General features: G+C 40.6%; 1 protein-coding gene across 4 annotated transcripts in view; it reads right to left on the bottom strand.

Annotated features, from left to right (window-relative positions):
• Positions 1 to 6,179: 6,179 nt before the first annotated feature.
• The window catches only part of prkag2b (protein kinase, AMP-activated, gamma 2 non-catalytic subunit b), a 70,073-nt gene continuing 61,323 nt past the window's right edge, over positions 6,180 to 14,929 (bottom strand). For 2 of the 4 annotated variants that reach the window (XM_036596224.1, XM_036596226.1), the window contains exons 7-13: positions 14,279 to 14,333; positions 13,147 to 13,273; positions 11,106 to 11,271; positions 10,364 to 10,401; positions 8,776 to 8,922; positions 8,096 to 8,189; positions 6,181 to 7,151 (exon numbers count right to left, since the gene is read on the bottom strand). In XM_036596224.1, coding sequence (XP_036452117.1) covers positions 7,120 to 7,151; positions 8,096 to 8,189; positions 8,776 to 8,922; positions 10,364 to 10,401; positions 11,106 to 11,271; positions 13,147 to 13,273; positions 14,279 to 14,333 — 659 coding nt within the window. In that variant the 3' untranslated portion in view covers positions 6,181 to 7,119. Of the gene's footprint in view, positions 7,152 to 8,095; positions 8,190 to 8,775; positions 8,923 to 10,363; positions 10,402 to 11,105; positions 11,272 to 13,146; positions 13,274 to 14,278; positions 14,334 to 14,929 lie in introns of all 4 variants that reach the window. The other 2 variants (XM_036596223.1, XM_036596222.1) reach the window with 2 other exon arrangements.

Raw genomic sequence — 14,929 nt, 5'->3', positions numbered from 1 at the left:
ACATTAAACTAAGATAATAAGATGATTATCATAAATTTGTAATGGAGAAAATTCTCACATTTGTGGGTTTCTTTGGTCTCTTGCTCAGCCATCTTGCTGGTTTTTCTTTTTTTCCTCATAACACTCTGTTTGGAGTCTCTGAAAAACCTCCGTTTGGAGGGTCATGCAGCCCCAACACTTTGCTCTGCCCCTCTATCTCAACAAGAATTGGGACACCCTACCCCTAGACGTGAACTCGCAAAACAGAGGGCTAAGTGGTGGTGGCAGGGGTGAAATGGGGCTGGGCCTAAATCTCCTTATCAGAAAACGGTACCAGCATTAATAGAATAATTTTGTTCGCCTAAATCATATTATCAGGGAGTAATCATATTAAGCTAAGTACTGAATTAACAGTAAAAACACAAACGTTTGAAACATTGTTACTATGCTACAGTAATGATATGCGCATGCTCAGTAGGACCACTCGATGAGTAGGGCGATTTGTTAGCACACCAGCAAGATGGCGGCTCAAACGACTAAATAAACCCATAAATGTGAGAATTTTCTCCAGCAAAAACCTATGATAACTATCGTATGGTCTTAGTTTATGTCGGTTCAATGTATTATGGTGCTTTTCTTCATAACAAGCATGAAAACTCGCTAGTAATATCGCGTTGCCTGTTCTCTATCTGAGGCGATATGTCTGCGCGTCCGCCATGTTGGAGAGGTCAAGGTCCACATGTGAACAAATTCGCTTGTACTGAGAGACGAAGAGTCTCAGGATTAAATCAGCCACAACTTCCTTATTACTCAACCGATTTTCACCAAATCTGTTTTGTTATAATCCTCAGACACAGATTAATCCAAGCTGCACGGATCTGCTCTCGGTAGCTTTTATTACTGTAATAACTGATCGTGATAATTAGCCGTCCGGACCAGCAGGAGAGTATTCAGTCTGCACCTGACGTTAAAAACACAGTCAGTAAATCCATCAATGTGTGGATCACTTCTAATCTTTATACACCGAAGGATGAAGCTGAAGTCGGCTTCCTGTTCGCGTTTTCCCGTTCCACCTTAAATGGTGCAGCAGTCACTTTCTGATGCCTGAATCTGCACTATTTAAGGTGGAACAGGAAAAATCGAGCAAGAAACTGGCAAATAAGAAGCTAACTTAAGGTCTGTGTAAGGTGCTAACGCTAATCTATTATGAATATCTGCACGGATTAGAAAGTGCTATAACTACAAGCATTAAGTATCATTGTAAATAAATAACTTCTACATAAAGTTAAGACCCCCTGAATAGACTATTAAATGAAATGAGCTTAATATAAAACCAGAGGAAAAACAATCACATCAACAGGTTCTCTGAGCCTCATTAACCACCATATCTACATAAACACCACACAAACAATACACATCACACAAACGTGAGTGTGGATCACTGCGTTCCCTCCGTTATATAATCCTATCCCACTTTCTGAGTGTGATATTCCTTAAATAGTGTAAATGTGGACAGTATCGTTCTTAAACTGCCGCCCTGTAATGGTACTGAATGCAGTCCAGCAGCGATGTTGACCTCTCTAAAATGGCGGCAGCGTTGACGTGCCTGGCTGGACCCAACACGGCATCTAGGTATATATATATGTTCTGGCGCCTCAGGTGTCAGAACTGCTGCTCCATTTAAGGTGGAACAGAAAAATTAGCTGGTGAATATCTGATTTCAGCTTCATATCACTGAAGAATTAGTGGAGGGCGATAATAAATAATTGCCCCCCCCCCCCTCTTTGATGCCCTAAATGCTGAACTTTAGCCTCCTCTGCTGTCACTGCAGACTGGCAGGGTCGCCTACAGAGCAGCGCTGGTAGCTGTTAATGAAGTGATGCTCTTTTTATTTGAGGGTCCCATTTCAGAGGGAAGATTTCAACCACTACCCTGTAACTCAGTTAAAAGGGGCAACACTCGAAAACAAGGGGTAGGGGTAAAAGTAAGAAACGGGATTGGGCCCTAGTTTTGGTGTACCAGTCCAGCAGTCCAGGCTGAAACATTGCTTATAACTTCAGCGTGAGTGGGCGGAGCTAAACTGTATGTAAATGAGTTGGTTCTCGTGACATCACAGAAACAATTCAGAATGGTCTGTTTTTGCTGTGTTATATTCATATGGACTGAGAAGTAGACAAGAAGCAAACTTTAACAGTGTTTACATTCTGCATCAGACTCTTATTTTGAAAAAGCGATGTGGGTCATTCTCCATTTGCAGTGGGAATTCAGATTTTTAAAATACATTTGATATAAAAAATAAGTGAATGTGTTTTATGCAAATTCCTGAGTTAAACCTTTGAAAAATATTTTTTTTATATTAAAACAATTTAATTTTTTTTGATGAGCTGTTTTACAGATGCAGAGCGACTATGAAACAGGATAAAACATTAAAAATCAGAGAATCATAAGGGAAAAATGTTATTTAATCTTAGGTCAGCTGTGTAAATATACATACCTACTTTTGGAGCCGCACCTGATATTTTGAGCATCTTTTTCAGCCCTGCAACCTTTGTGGCACGGCCTCCCACTGCAAATGGAGAATGACCCATTTATTTGTCCATGATATGGGCCCTTTAAATAAATGGGGGGGGGGGTCTCTGAGTTTTGCACAGTACTGTATAAAGCTGACGCTTCACCCACAAAGCTTATGTTGCACTTATTATTATTATACTACTAATATAGCAATGATAATAATAATAGCATAGCAATAATAAATCTGAGGTTAAACATATATATTTAAAACTAATACATTGTAGTAGATTTGAGTGAAAATGATAATATTATTTAATACATCAGAAGTCCTCCCGAATTCTTTCCTGTGGTCTTTATTGAGACGTGGTGATGTAATAATTCTGATTCTAACTCATTTTGACACTCAGGTCAATGCGCGTACACGTCAGTACATCAGACACTGTAACACACCAGATATGAACGTATTGTGCGTGTATTTGAAATCAGACACTTATTAAAAAACAACATTTAAAACATTAGTGTCGTTCATGCTGATAAAGGTGCACATATGCGCGCTCTCCATACAACATTCTCATCTTTGACTAAAAAAATACAATGAAATAATAAAAAAAAAATCTTTAAATCTGCAGTTCATTCAGCAATTTTGCACATGTTGATCGGCCTTTCTGAGTCCGAGCTTCTGCAGAGGCTCTATTTACACTAGATCAGCTTAAAGCAGTTTAACACAGCGGTCAGCCTTCTGACCTAAAACCCGTTTCACCAGAAACTTTCATTGCAGACAGACAGAAATGGGTGATTCTCCCCTTTTAAAGGAAACCTTCAGATTAACCTCCATAAAACTCTGCCGTATTTATCTGGACACTGTAATGAGCAGAAAAGCTGGTCACTCAAAACTCAGAACAGAAGCCAATGAGCAGCTGCTGAAATTAGTGAAGGTTTACGAGGTGATTCATTGCTATTGTAACTAGGGGTGGGCAATACGGCGATATCTTATCGTTATTATGATAAATTATGTCACAATACGCTTTTCTGAGCATATCGTGGACATCGCCAGAGCTACGTTTCATTACAGAGTGAGCACAGTTAGGCCTGATTAACTGGATTTAGTGCAGAGCAGTTTGTAAAACATTAAATAAACACTATGGGTGTAGATTTATTATTATTATTATTATTAATATTATTATCATAACTTTGTTGTTTTTTTACTGAGGTACTACAGGTTCTACTTTGTCTGTTCCAACTCAGAAAAATGAAATGCTGTGATACATATTGCGTATCGTGAAAAAGTATCGTGATACATGTTTGCCGTATCGCCCACCCCTAATTGTAATAAAACCTCGCATCTCAGAAAGGTGCCCTCTACAGGAGAAAGAAAGAAGCTTTTTTTTGTTTTCGTTTTTAACTTTCATGTATGTTAATGTGAAGAGATTTACTATTCGTTTTGGAAAATTTCTGCGGAAGCACTGAAGGGAAAGAGGAAAAACACCCGGAAGTGCATTCCTGTGTCTCCTCCACTTTTTTTTTCCGCGACTGGAAAAAATATTGGCTAGTATTTAGCATGTTACACTCTGGCTGTTTTTGGTTTTTCCCTTACCCCTCAGGGACCAGGTGGAAAAATAAAATCCTGGGTAGCTAACAGGCTAACAGTTAGCATGCTAATGCTAAACCATTTTGTCACTTGAGTTTGGAGTGAACAGGTTTTCTGTTCCGTACAGAGAAACCTGCTGAAATGATTGTCCATTGTAATCAACAGTAAGACACAAAATGCAGCAGACTGAAAGAGGTTGGCGTCTTCCTTTAAAGGTGCAGTGTGTGAGATTTAGGAGGCTCTATGAGCAGAAATGCAATATCTATTTTTATCAGTGTAAATCACCTGTAACTATGAATCGTGTTTTCGTTAGATTAGAATGAGCTCTTCATATCTACATAGGGAGCGGCCACCATGTTGAGCCGCCTTGTTTCTGCAGTAGCCCAGAAAGGACAAACAAAACTCTGACTCTAGAGGGCGCCTTACGTTACATTTGGTGGCGCTGTAGCTCCAGTTGGAAGACGTAGAAAGAAGAATCAGTGGTTGCCGCCGGTGCCGTTGACCATTTTGTGTCATGAGAAGTTTGAGAACCCTAATTTTGACAAATGGAGGATCAGACTTATCATTTAGCACAAGAAAAAGCGAAAGAGGGTGAACCCTCGTCACCAAAGAAGCGAAAACATGAAGAAGCAAAATGAAATCGGGACAGACGACGGCAGAAAACCTGCCGGCCACCGTAGGTTCTACTACACGTTTGGAAAGGGAGGGGTGAGGGAGGGTGATTCAGTTGGTTGCAATCTCCAACCTCACCACTAGATTCCACTAAATCAATTACACACTGCACCTTTAACTTCAACACTGGTGCATCTGAAGGTGCTGATGGTCATCTTCTGGGTATCCCATGCACCTGCCAGCATGCAAGCCAGCAAAAATAAAACTAGACTGATAAGAAAAGATACTATAAAAAATAAAGCTCTTTTATATATAGTCACATAATGTCATTTTTTATGGCTAATACAAACACCTTCTCACCCATTCAGACTTAAAAAAACTGTTTTGGTTGCAGCGTTTGTGTAAAACAGCGAGAGCCAGTGTTCTCTTTGATTTGGTACATTCATTCTGCATTTACATAAAGCAGGCGGGCTTCACAAGGCACAGCTGACGGCGCTGGACAACGACACAGCAAGAATAACAGTGTTTAGCCAGATTTACATTCTCAAAAACACATTCTTTGGCTGCGAAGGATGAGCGCGCTTCTAATTTTCACTACTAGCAACAGAAAAAGACACAAGACACCAAAGAGTCGCTGTGCAGCATTCGCTAGAGGAATACTCCAGTCAAAACTTCTGCATCGCTCAATTATTAAGATGTAAACAGAGTCGCTCAGAGTGGTTTGGTGTGAAACGCTCTGTTCTAGAGAAACTTACCGAGTCAGAACTGTTCACAGTGGTGATGATAGGAACCAGACGTCCACCTCTAAAAGCTCCTCACAGAAAGTTACTACATGGTTATGAATTCACTGCCTGATGACTGAGACACTGTTTTACAATCATTCTGAGAAGGTTTTGGCCTAAAATCTCTTTTTAAAAACCCAGTCATGGTGGAGGGCAAAGAAACTTGTTTTTTCAGATTTATGTCTATTTTCCCATCATAAACGTTCCATATAAACTCAGAAGACTCGTGTAGGTTCACTGGTGGTTCTGGATAGTAAATAAAATGTCTATATTTGTGCTGTAGTCATGGTGACCCCTGGTTCCTATCACCACCACTGTAAAGACATCTGAACCATTTCACACCAAACCACTCTGAATCACTCTGATTACATCTCACACTACAAAATAGTTGTGTATCTCTTGTCAAGTCTAAATCTTGACAAGTAAAATGATCTTAACTAGTCAATATTTCTCCTGTTGAGATTGATGTAAGCTTACTTTAAATAATTTACCTTATCTTATTTTTACTTGTTTTAGGTCATTTTATCAAGTAAAATGATCTCACTATATAGGTAGATAATTTTGCTTGTTTTAAGAAATGTGCTTGGAACCACCAAAATGATCTGCCAGTATAGTGAGATAATTTTACTTAATAATATTACCTAAAACAAGTAAAAAATGTCTAGAAATGAGGTAAATAATCTTACAATAAGTGCTCAAAATTGGAAATATTACATATATTGACTAGATTTAAGATCATTTCACTTGACAAGATACTAATTTTTGCAGTGCAACCATTGATTTATGCAGAAATTTTGAAAAAAAAGGGAAATTTTGAGAAATTTTGCTTTATCTGTTGTATACAGTCAGTTAGTACGTACAATAGGAGCCAATGTACAAATTATACTATTAGCAAATTACCACTAATAATTTTCTTTGCCCACTTTTTTTGAAAGCCTGAATTATACAGAGTTAAAGCTGAATTTAAAAATACCTTTGACTGAAGTGTTTTACTCTGATAAACTTTACCTGACAGAATTGAGAAACTGCCCAAACACTTCTATTATAAGTCAGTTTCAGCTCCACAGGTTTTCTCTTCTTTTCTACAGCAAAACGTGACAAAAATATTTTCCATGATAACTGACTCTGCACAACTGATGCAGCAGATAGAGCATAAGTTGAAAAATTCTGGAGTATTCCTTTAAATTCCCAAATCCAATTTCCCAAATCTCTACATTAGGTGCAGTTTCCACATTGAACATTACTGTGCTGTTTATCATACGCAGTACAGATTATGAGTATACAGACTCTCCCCACAGTGCATAGCTGTGATTTCTTTCACAGGCGCTGTCCATCACCATCGCAGTGAGCCAGTGTGCCCACGAATCAGAACAGCCCCCTACAGTACAGCAGCGAACACTGAGGACTGGGCCACCGAGACTTTACAGAGTGTATGAAAATAATGTGCGTTATGACCGTAACGGGTCTGTTCACAAAGCCGCTCCGAAAGGCACCTAAACAAGATGCCCGACATGCAGCAAAGTGCTTCCAGTCGAGTTCTCTGAGAGTCCCACGAAACGAACCCTGGGTCGGAACGTCCTGCTGGACCAGGCACGACTCCAACTGGACTCCTCTCTCCTCGTTTCCGCAACATGTCGTCGTTACTCGTCATTCTGTCATAACGTCTTTTCTGCTTCGTCCTGCGGGAAAAAATGGAGCAAAGCTTTAAAGATGAGCGAGTGAAGTTAATATAAACTCAGTCAGTAAAGCTCTACTGGAGCTGGATTAGTTTTACCTGTGTAAGATTACCAACAAGATCTGCGATGTTAATCCAGTAGTGTGTGTAGTTTTACAGTCTGACAGTAATAATTTGAGTGATTTTAATCCAGTATGAATCTGCAGTGTGTGTAGTTTTACAGTCTGACAGTAATAATTGTGGAGTGATTTTAATCCAGTATGAATCTGCAGTGTGTAGTTTTACAGTCTGACAGTAGTAATTGTGGAGTGATTTTAATCCAGTATGAATCTGCAGTGTGTGTAGTTTTACAGTCTGACGGGAATAATTGTGGAGTGATTTTAATCCAGTATGAATCTGCAGTGTGTGTAGTTTTACAGTCTGACAGTAATAATTGTGGAGTGATTTTAATCCAGTATGAATCTGCAGTGTGTGTAGTTTTACAGTCTGACAGTAATAATTGTGGAGTGATTTTAATCCAGTATGAATCTGCAGTGTGTGTAGTTTTACAGTCTGACTGTAATAATTGTGGAGTGATTTTAATCCAGTATGAATCTGCAGTGTGTGTAGTTTTACAGTCTGACTGTAATAATTGTGGAGTGATTTTAATCCAGTATGAATCTGTGATTATATGATACAGTAAGAGATGTGAGAGAAATCTAAAATTACTGAAACTGGACAGAAAGCAGAACCTTCGTAACAGTTTCAGTGAAAAAGCTCTTCTCAATTTGAGATACTTTGAAGAAAAAGAAATGTATGACAATTTAGATTTCCCTTTTAATAATTCACATTCTGTAGTTCTCTAAACATTTCTGCTGTCATATTTCTAGTTGTTTGAGCTGGAAAATCACCAAACTGTGCTGGACTCCCTGCAGTAACCCAGCAGATGAGGAAGCTGGGCGTGTTTACCTGCCGGAGTGAGGACGAGGGCCTGGAGGATATCAGACAGTGAGATGATTCCTTCAATGCTGGAGTTTTCATCCACCACCACCAGCCGGTGCACCTGGACAACAAACAGCTCTCAGCAAACTTACAAAACATTTGTTTTCATTTCATACACTCACACCTTCCTCTAACATTGTCTTCTTTTTAAACTTAAAGGGGAACTCAACCAACTTTTCAAAATTTCTGCATAATTCAGTGTGGGAGATGTAAACAGAGAGATTCAGAGTGGTTTGGTGTGAAATGGTTCAGATGTCTTAACAGTGGTGGTGATAGGAACCAGGGGTCGCCATGACTACAACACAAATATAGACATTTTATTTACTATCCAGAACCACCAGTGAACCTACACGAGTCTTCTGAGTTTATATGGAATGTTGATGATGGAAAATAGTGTAAATCTTAAATAATATGTTTTGTTTGGGGACCACGTAATTATGCAGAAAATTTGAAAAATCAGTGGAGTTGTCCTTTAACTATTAGAACTAGGTGACAAATCTTTTAGCAAAATACTTTAATAACAATAAATGTGATGATAATAAGGAAACATCAATTACTGGTGCAGCAATAAGGGGTTCTTTGGGGTCCTCAGAATTGACCCTCCCCACCCCAACTACAGCGCCCCCTGGGATTCAGCAAAGCCTCACCTCAGCCTTGACGATTCTGTCCACGATGGTGTCCAGCGTTTCGTGCCGTTTGCACTTCATCACTCCCTCGAAGTACTGCGAGCGGTGCTGCAGAGCCTGAGTGACCGTGATGTCCAGGTTGTTGTAGGTCTTCTCTGCAGCCAGGTTCTATACACACCCACAACACTAATGAACAGAGTAACACTAAAGCCTCCGCCTCATACGCCCACTGCTTACAACATACTTATTACATGCTTACTACATACAGACCTGCACCGTTCTGAAAAATACAATCACTGCTATGACTCTGAGTGACACGGAGATACATAATAGATGGATACACAATCTAACCATCATTCTTTTCTAATAAACGTGTTTATTCTCATGCTGCTGATGGGTGATACATTGTCTGTGCCAGTATTGGGATCATACGACAATACTGATTTTTAGCTTTGGCCATTATTACAGATAATAAGCATTATATACACGTTAACATTATATTCCATAGAAATACTGGCGTTCCTGTTGCTAAGCAGTTTGTTTTTATATATATCTTTATTCTATTTTGTGCATTTTACTCATGATACACAAACTGTCATCTGCTGGGTGTTTAAAATCCATAAAAAACACTTAACTGGTTTATTAATATGTCATTAATATGCATTATGTATACATCAACCAGCCACGTCCTCCTTGTTTCTACACTCACTGTCCATCTTATCAGCTCCACTGACCATATAGTTTCACTCTGTAGTTCTACAGTTACAGACTGTAGTCCATCTGTTTCTCTGCATACTCGGGTACCCTGTTCTTCGGTGGTCAGGACCCCCACAGCACCACCACAGAGCAGGTACTATTTGGGTGGTGGATCATTCTCAGCACTGCAGTAACACTGACGTGGCGGTGGTGGCGTGTTAGTGCATGTTGCGCTGGTCTGAGTGGATCAGACACAGCAGTGCTGCTGGAGTTTTTAAACACTGTGTCCACTCACTGTCCACTCTATTAGACACTCCTACCTTGTCAGTCCACCTTGTAGATGTAAAGTCAGAGACGATAGCTCATCTGCTGCTGCAGTTTGTGTTGGTCATCCTCTAGTCCTTCATCAGTGGTCACAGGACGCTGCCCACAGGACGCTGTTGGCTGGATATTTTTGGTTGGTGGACTATTCTCAGTCCAGCAGTGACACTGAGGTGTTTAAAAACTCCAGCAGCACTGCTGTGTCTGATCCACTCAGACCAGCGCAACACACTAACACACCACCACCATGTCAGTGTTACTGCAGTGCTGAGAATGACCCACCACCCAAATAGTACCTGCTCTGTGAGGGTCCTGTGGGGGTCCTGACCACTGAAGAACAGGGTGACATAGTATGCAGAGAAACAGATGGACTACAGTCTGTAACTGTAGAACTACAGAGTGAAACTATATGGTCAGTGGACAAAGTAAGCAGTTAATGAAGTGGCTGGTCAGTGTATACGTTCGCTAACCAAAACAACAACCAAAACACTGAACTCCAGCATGTAAATAAGCAGTACAGTACAAAACCTGAAACTGGTGCTACATCTGTATTACATCACACAGGATTACAAAAATGGAAGAAAAGACTTACTATGACGTCGAATTTGGAGTAAATATCCACAACCTTTCCTGCATGAAAGAGAAGTGATATAAAATCAGTGTCGGTGCTCAAAACTGTCTAAGACTCAATAAAACTTCACATGTATTTTTGGGGCATACAGTAAAGTGCAGCTCACAAACAGCTTATTTATTGGTCTGAATTAAATGCAGAGTTTCTCTACTCAGTCTAACAGCGTTTGCTGCTAAAGTTAGCGGAGATGTTTACAGACGGATCGTGTTTTATTCTGGGGAAAGCCCTTCCCGAAGCTCTCCACACAGCTGTAGAGATAGATTACAGCTCTTTGGAGAGAGACGCGGGTTTGTTTTTAGTGCTCGTAGGCAGTCAGATCAGCCATGTGCCATAAAACTGTATCTGCTGTTGAGGAAGCTCGTTACTCCACAGCAACATTAACAAGCATTCAAGTAATTAATTGGGACTAATTGCATTATTTTGTGTAATTGTGATGAATGGCATTGGTTTTATTTGCTCAAATTTGTCCCTAATTTCTGTTTATTTAATATTTGTATTTATTTTTATTTTTTATTTAATTATTTACTTCATTTATATATTATATATTCATATATATTACAACTTGGACCACTCTATTAATTACATTACGAAATAATACTGTAAAAAAATTGTAAAAAAATCCAATCCAGGCATATTTCACTTTCATTTTTCATTTTTTTTGTAAACAACTACAAAAGTTCTGCTTTGTTCAGGGTTGTATTACCGGTGACGTCCACCACGGGCAGCGCAGACACTCTCCGCTCCACGAAGATGTTGAGGGCTTTGATGATGGGCGTGTCCGGGTGGATGAAGGCGATGTTGGAGTAGGTGCCTATGCCCAGCTCCCCCAGCGTCCGCTTCATAAAGGCCGGCTTGGGCATCTCGCACACCTGAGAGGAGCACGAGGAGGCAGTGTGAAGTGTGACCGTTCTTTTAGAACTCACAATCACAGAACAGCAGTGCAGTACTTAAGTATTCGTGACAGGTATGAAAACAACCTAAGAACCCTTGGCTGGAGAACCTCAGTGCTCTAGCATTCAAATATGGGACTATTATTATTATTATTATTATTATTATTAAGGGATGATCTGGTCTGAAAGATCCACTGTTGTAAAGGTGACACAGCTTCATCCACTTTCTGAAGTTAATAAAGTGTAAATGTCTGCAGTGAAGCTATTTTTAGTGTTGCACTGATACCAATACTGTACTGGTATCAGCACTGATACTGGCACTTAAACGCAGTATCGGTATCGTGATGGGGACACCGATACCTATGACTGATACCACAGAGCAGTTTGTGATGCATGCATTAGCGCCAGTAGCCAGAACTGAACACCACGTTGATAGTGTGGAACAACAAGCAGCAGTAAAAACACTCATGGCAGAATCTGTAACGGCAGTTTTTGGTGTTAAGAACACGCTAACGGAGCCGCTGACCTGAACGGCTGAGCTGCTTCTTTCAGTGATCGCTCGTCTGCCGCTGTGTGGTCACTTACAGTCTGCGTTAATGTTATTGAGAGAGCAGAAGGAACTGCCGGACTTTAGGTGTAATGATCCTTTAGCCTCGATTTAGCCTTTAGCATAGCAGCCCGCTAGCCGGGCCTGTGCGTCCACTAGCCCCGCCTGCAGTGCGCCTACGTCGGTCAGCTGTATCACTCAGCAGCGGCGTCTCTGAAACACTGAAAGATGCTGATACTGACAGCGAGAATGACGGTGATATTTACTGAACTGATGCTCAGAGATGCAGCGTGAGCCAATAAGACGCACGTCTGAGACAAACGACTCGAGAAATTTGGACGCGAAACATCATTCAGCTCTGTTTTCAAGCCAGAGAAGCTGCTGTGTGCTGCTGTGTAAACACCACAGGTTTAACTGTTTACTGCTCAGCTCTGTTTTTAACTCTTTTGCACAATAAAGATATTTTACTTTTACTTAAGTTGTTAAACATGGTTCTTACTACTACTTATATAATAGTAAACACTAAATATGTACAGTGAATAAACAAAAGTAAGTTTTCTAAGCATCTAATAAACATAATCCAACATGTAAATACCATCTAGTCAAGCTGAGTGTGTTTTAATTGCGATGCAAAACAGAGATTTAAGCAAAATAAAATATGTTAAAATGTAACTGTATAAATATCAGGAGTTATAGATGAGTCAGGTTAGACCGAGTTAGTATTGGTATTGGTACTTTGTATCGGCTGATAATAAAGGACCGGGTATTGTATCGGTGCAACTCTAGCTACAGTGATACAGTGTTTTTATTGCATTGATGTTTGATTAATGAAAATGATTAAAGGGAAGCTGTGATAATGGCCTTTTTAAAGCTGAGCTATTCGACTTGCTTCTCCTTGCTACCTAAACTAGACTAGTTTAGCTGATACACCTGCGCTCTGCACTGCACTGTGAATTATACATATGAATATTTCAGTATTTATCTGAAATATGGAAACAGAAATACTCAGGTTGGGATAGAGGCAAATAAAACACATGATCTGCTGTCGGGGTGCACCGAAGAACTGTTACAGTCCACTGTGATTCCTTTACAGCCAAATTAGCAAACTTAGCTTTTGTATTTACCTTCTATAAGCTCTCAGTGTGTGGGCTGAACAAGCAGAGTTACACAGATCAGCCAACGTCAGCATCACACACTGTCTGACTGATTGTTGTCAAAGCTCGTCTGGCTCTGCTAATGCAGTGTCTAGAACGTGCTCGCGCAGTGAGAGAGCGAGACAGGCTGCTCACTCCGTCATCTTCACTTACAAAGAGCTGCAGAAACTTGAGGATCCTCTTGTGGGTGAGGATGTAGAGCGCGTTCCCTGTGACCGGATCAATCACCGGCAGCCGGTGGATCTTGTTTTTGATGAGGGAGTAAACAGCATCGAACACGCTGGAAAAACAACACAAACACACACAAACACACACACACACACACACACACACACACACATCACACAAACACACACACACACACATACAGACACACACACACACAGACACACACAGCACACACACATACACACACACAGACACACACAGCACACACACACATATACAAACACACACACACACACACACATACAGACACACACATCACACAAACACATACACACACACATATACACACAGATACACACACAAACACACACACACACACATACAGACACAAACACATACACACACACATATACACCCACACACACACACATACAGACACACACATCACACATACACACAAATAGACACACACAAACACAGACACACCCACACACACGAAGGTGAGAATCTCAAGAGCATGTTATAATTTCTGCAGTGAGAGATGATAAAGAGGGAGAGAGAGATACAGACACAGAGAAAGAAACAGAGAGGGAGAGAGAGAGACATACAGACAAACAGAGACATACAGAGGGAGAGAGACATACAGAGAGAGAGAGACATACAGAGAGAGAGAGATGCAGAGACATACAAAAAGAGAGAGACATACAGAGAGAGAGAGACATACAGAGAGAGAGAGATGCAGAGACATACAAAAAGAGAGAGACATACAGAGAGAGAGAGAGAGAGAGAGATGCAGAGACATACAGAGAGAGAGAGACATACAGAGAGAGAGAGACATACAGAGAGAGAGAGATGCAGAGACATACAGAGAGAGAGAGACATACAGAGAGAGAGACATACAGAGAGAGAGAGATGCAGAGACATACAGAGGGAGAGAGATGCAGAGATATACAGAGAGAGAGAGAGAGATAGAAAGAGATACAGAGACATACAGAGAGAGAGAGATAGAAAGAGAGATACAGACAGAGAGAGAGAGATAGAAAGAGAGATACAGAGACATACAGAGAGAGAGAGATGCAGAGAGAGACATGCAGACAGAAAGAGAGAGAGAGCTCACCTGGCGTCAGGAGAGATGTTCACCAAAGGCTTGAACGTCTCCTGTAAGTAAAGTTCTGCCAAAAGGAACAAAGAAAACTCTGGTCTAGTTTTCCTGACAAACATCTTAAAACTGTTTACTCACTACTGTTAAAAAGTCTGGAATCTTTTGTCATATTAACAGTTTTTGTTATTTTACATAGAAAAATAACTTAAACAGGGGTTGGTCTAGAACCCTTAGTTCCAGTGAAGGGAATCTTAATGACTCAGCCAACCAAGACATTTTGGACAACTGTACACTTCCAACTATGTGGGAACAGTTTGGGGAAGAACCTTTCCTGTTCCAGCATGACTGAGCCCCAGTACACAAAGCAGCTCCATAAAGGCCTGACTGAGTGAGTTTGGTGTGGAAGAACTTGACTGACCCTCACAGAGCCCTGACCTCAACCCCATCTAACATCTTTGGGATGAACTAGACTGGAGACTGTGAGCCAGACCCTCTCGTCCATCATCCGTGTCTGACCTCACAAATGCACTTCTGGATTAATGGACAAAAATTCCCACAGACTCTCTCCAACATCTTCCCAGAAGAGTGGAAGCTGTTAGAGCTGCAAAGGGGGACCAACTCCATATTAATGCCTATGGATTTAGAATGGGATTCATAAAAGCTCCT

Source organism: Colossoma macropomum, unplaced genomic scaffold (assembly GCF_904425465.1).
Source record: "Colossoma macropomum unplaced genomic scaffold, Colossoma_macropomum, whole genome shotgun sequence".
In the NCBI taxonomy this organism is placed as follows: domain Eukaryota; kingdom Metazoa; phylum Chordata; class Actinopteri; order Characiformes; family Serrasalmidae; genus Colossoma; species Colossoma macropomum.
This window is presented reverse-complemented; position numbering and strand designations above follow the sequence as displayed.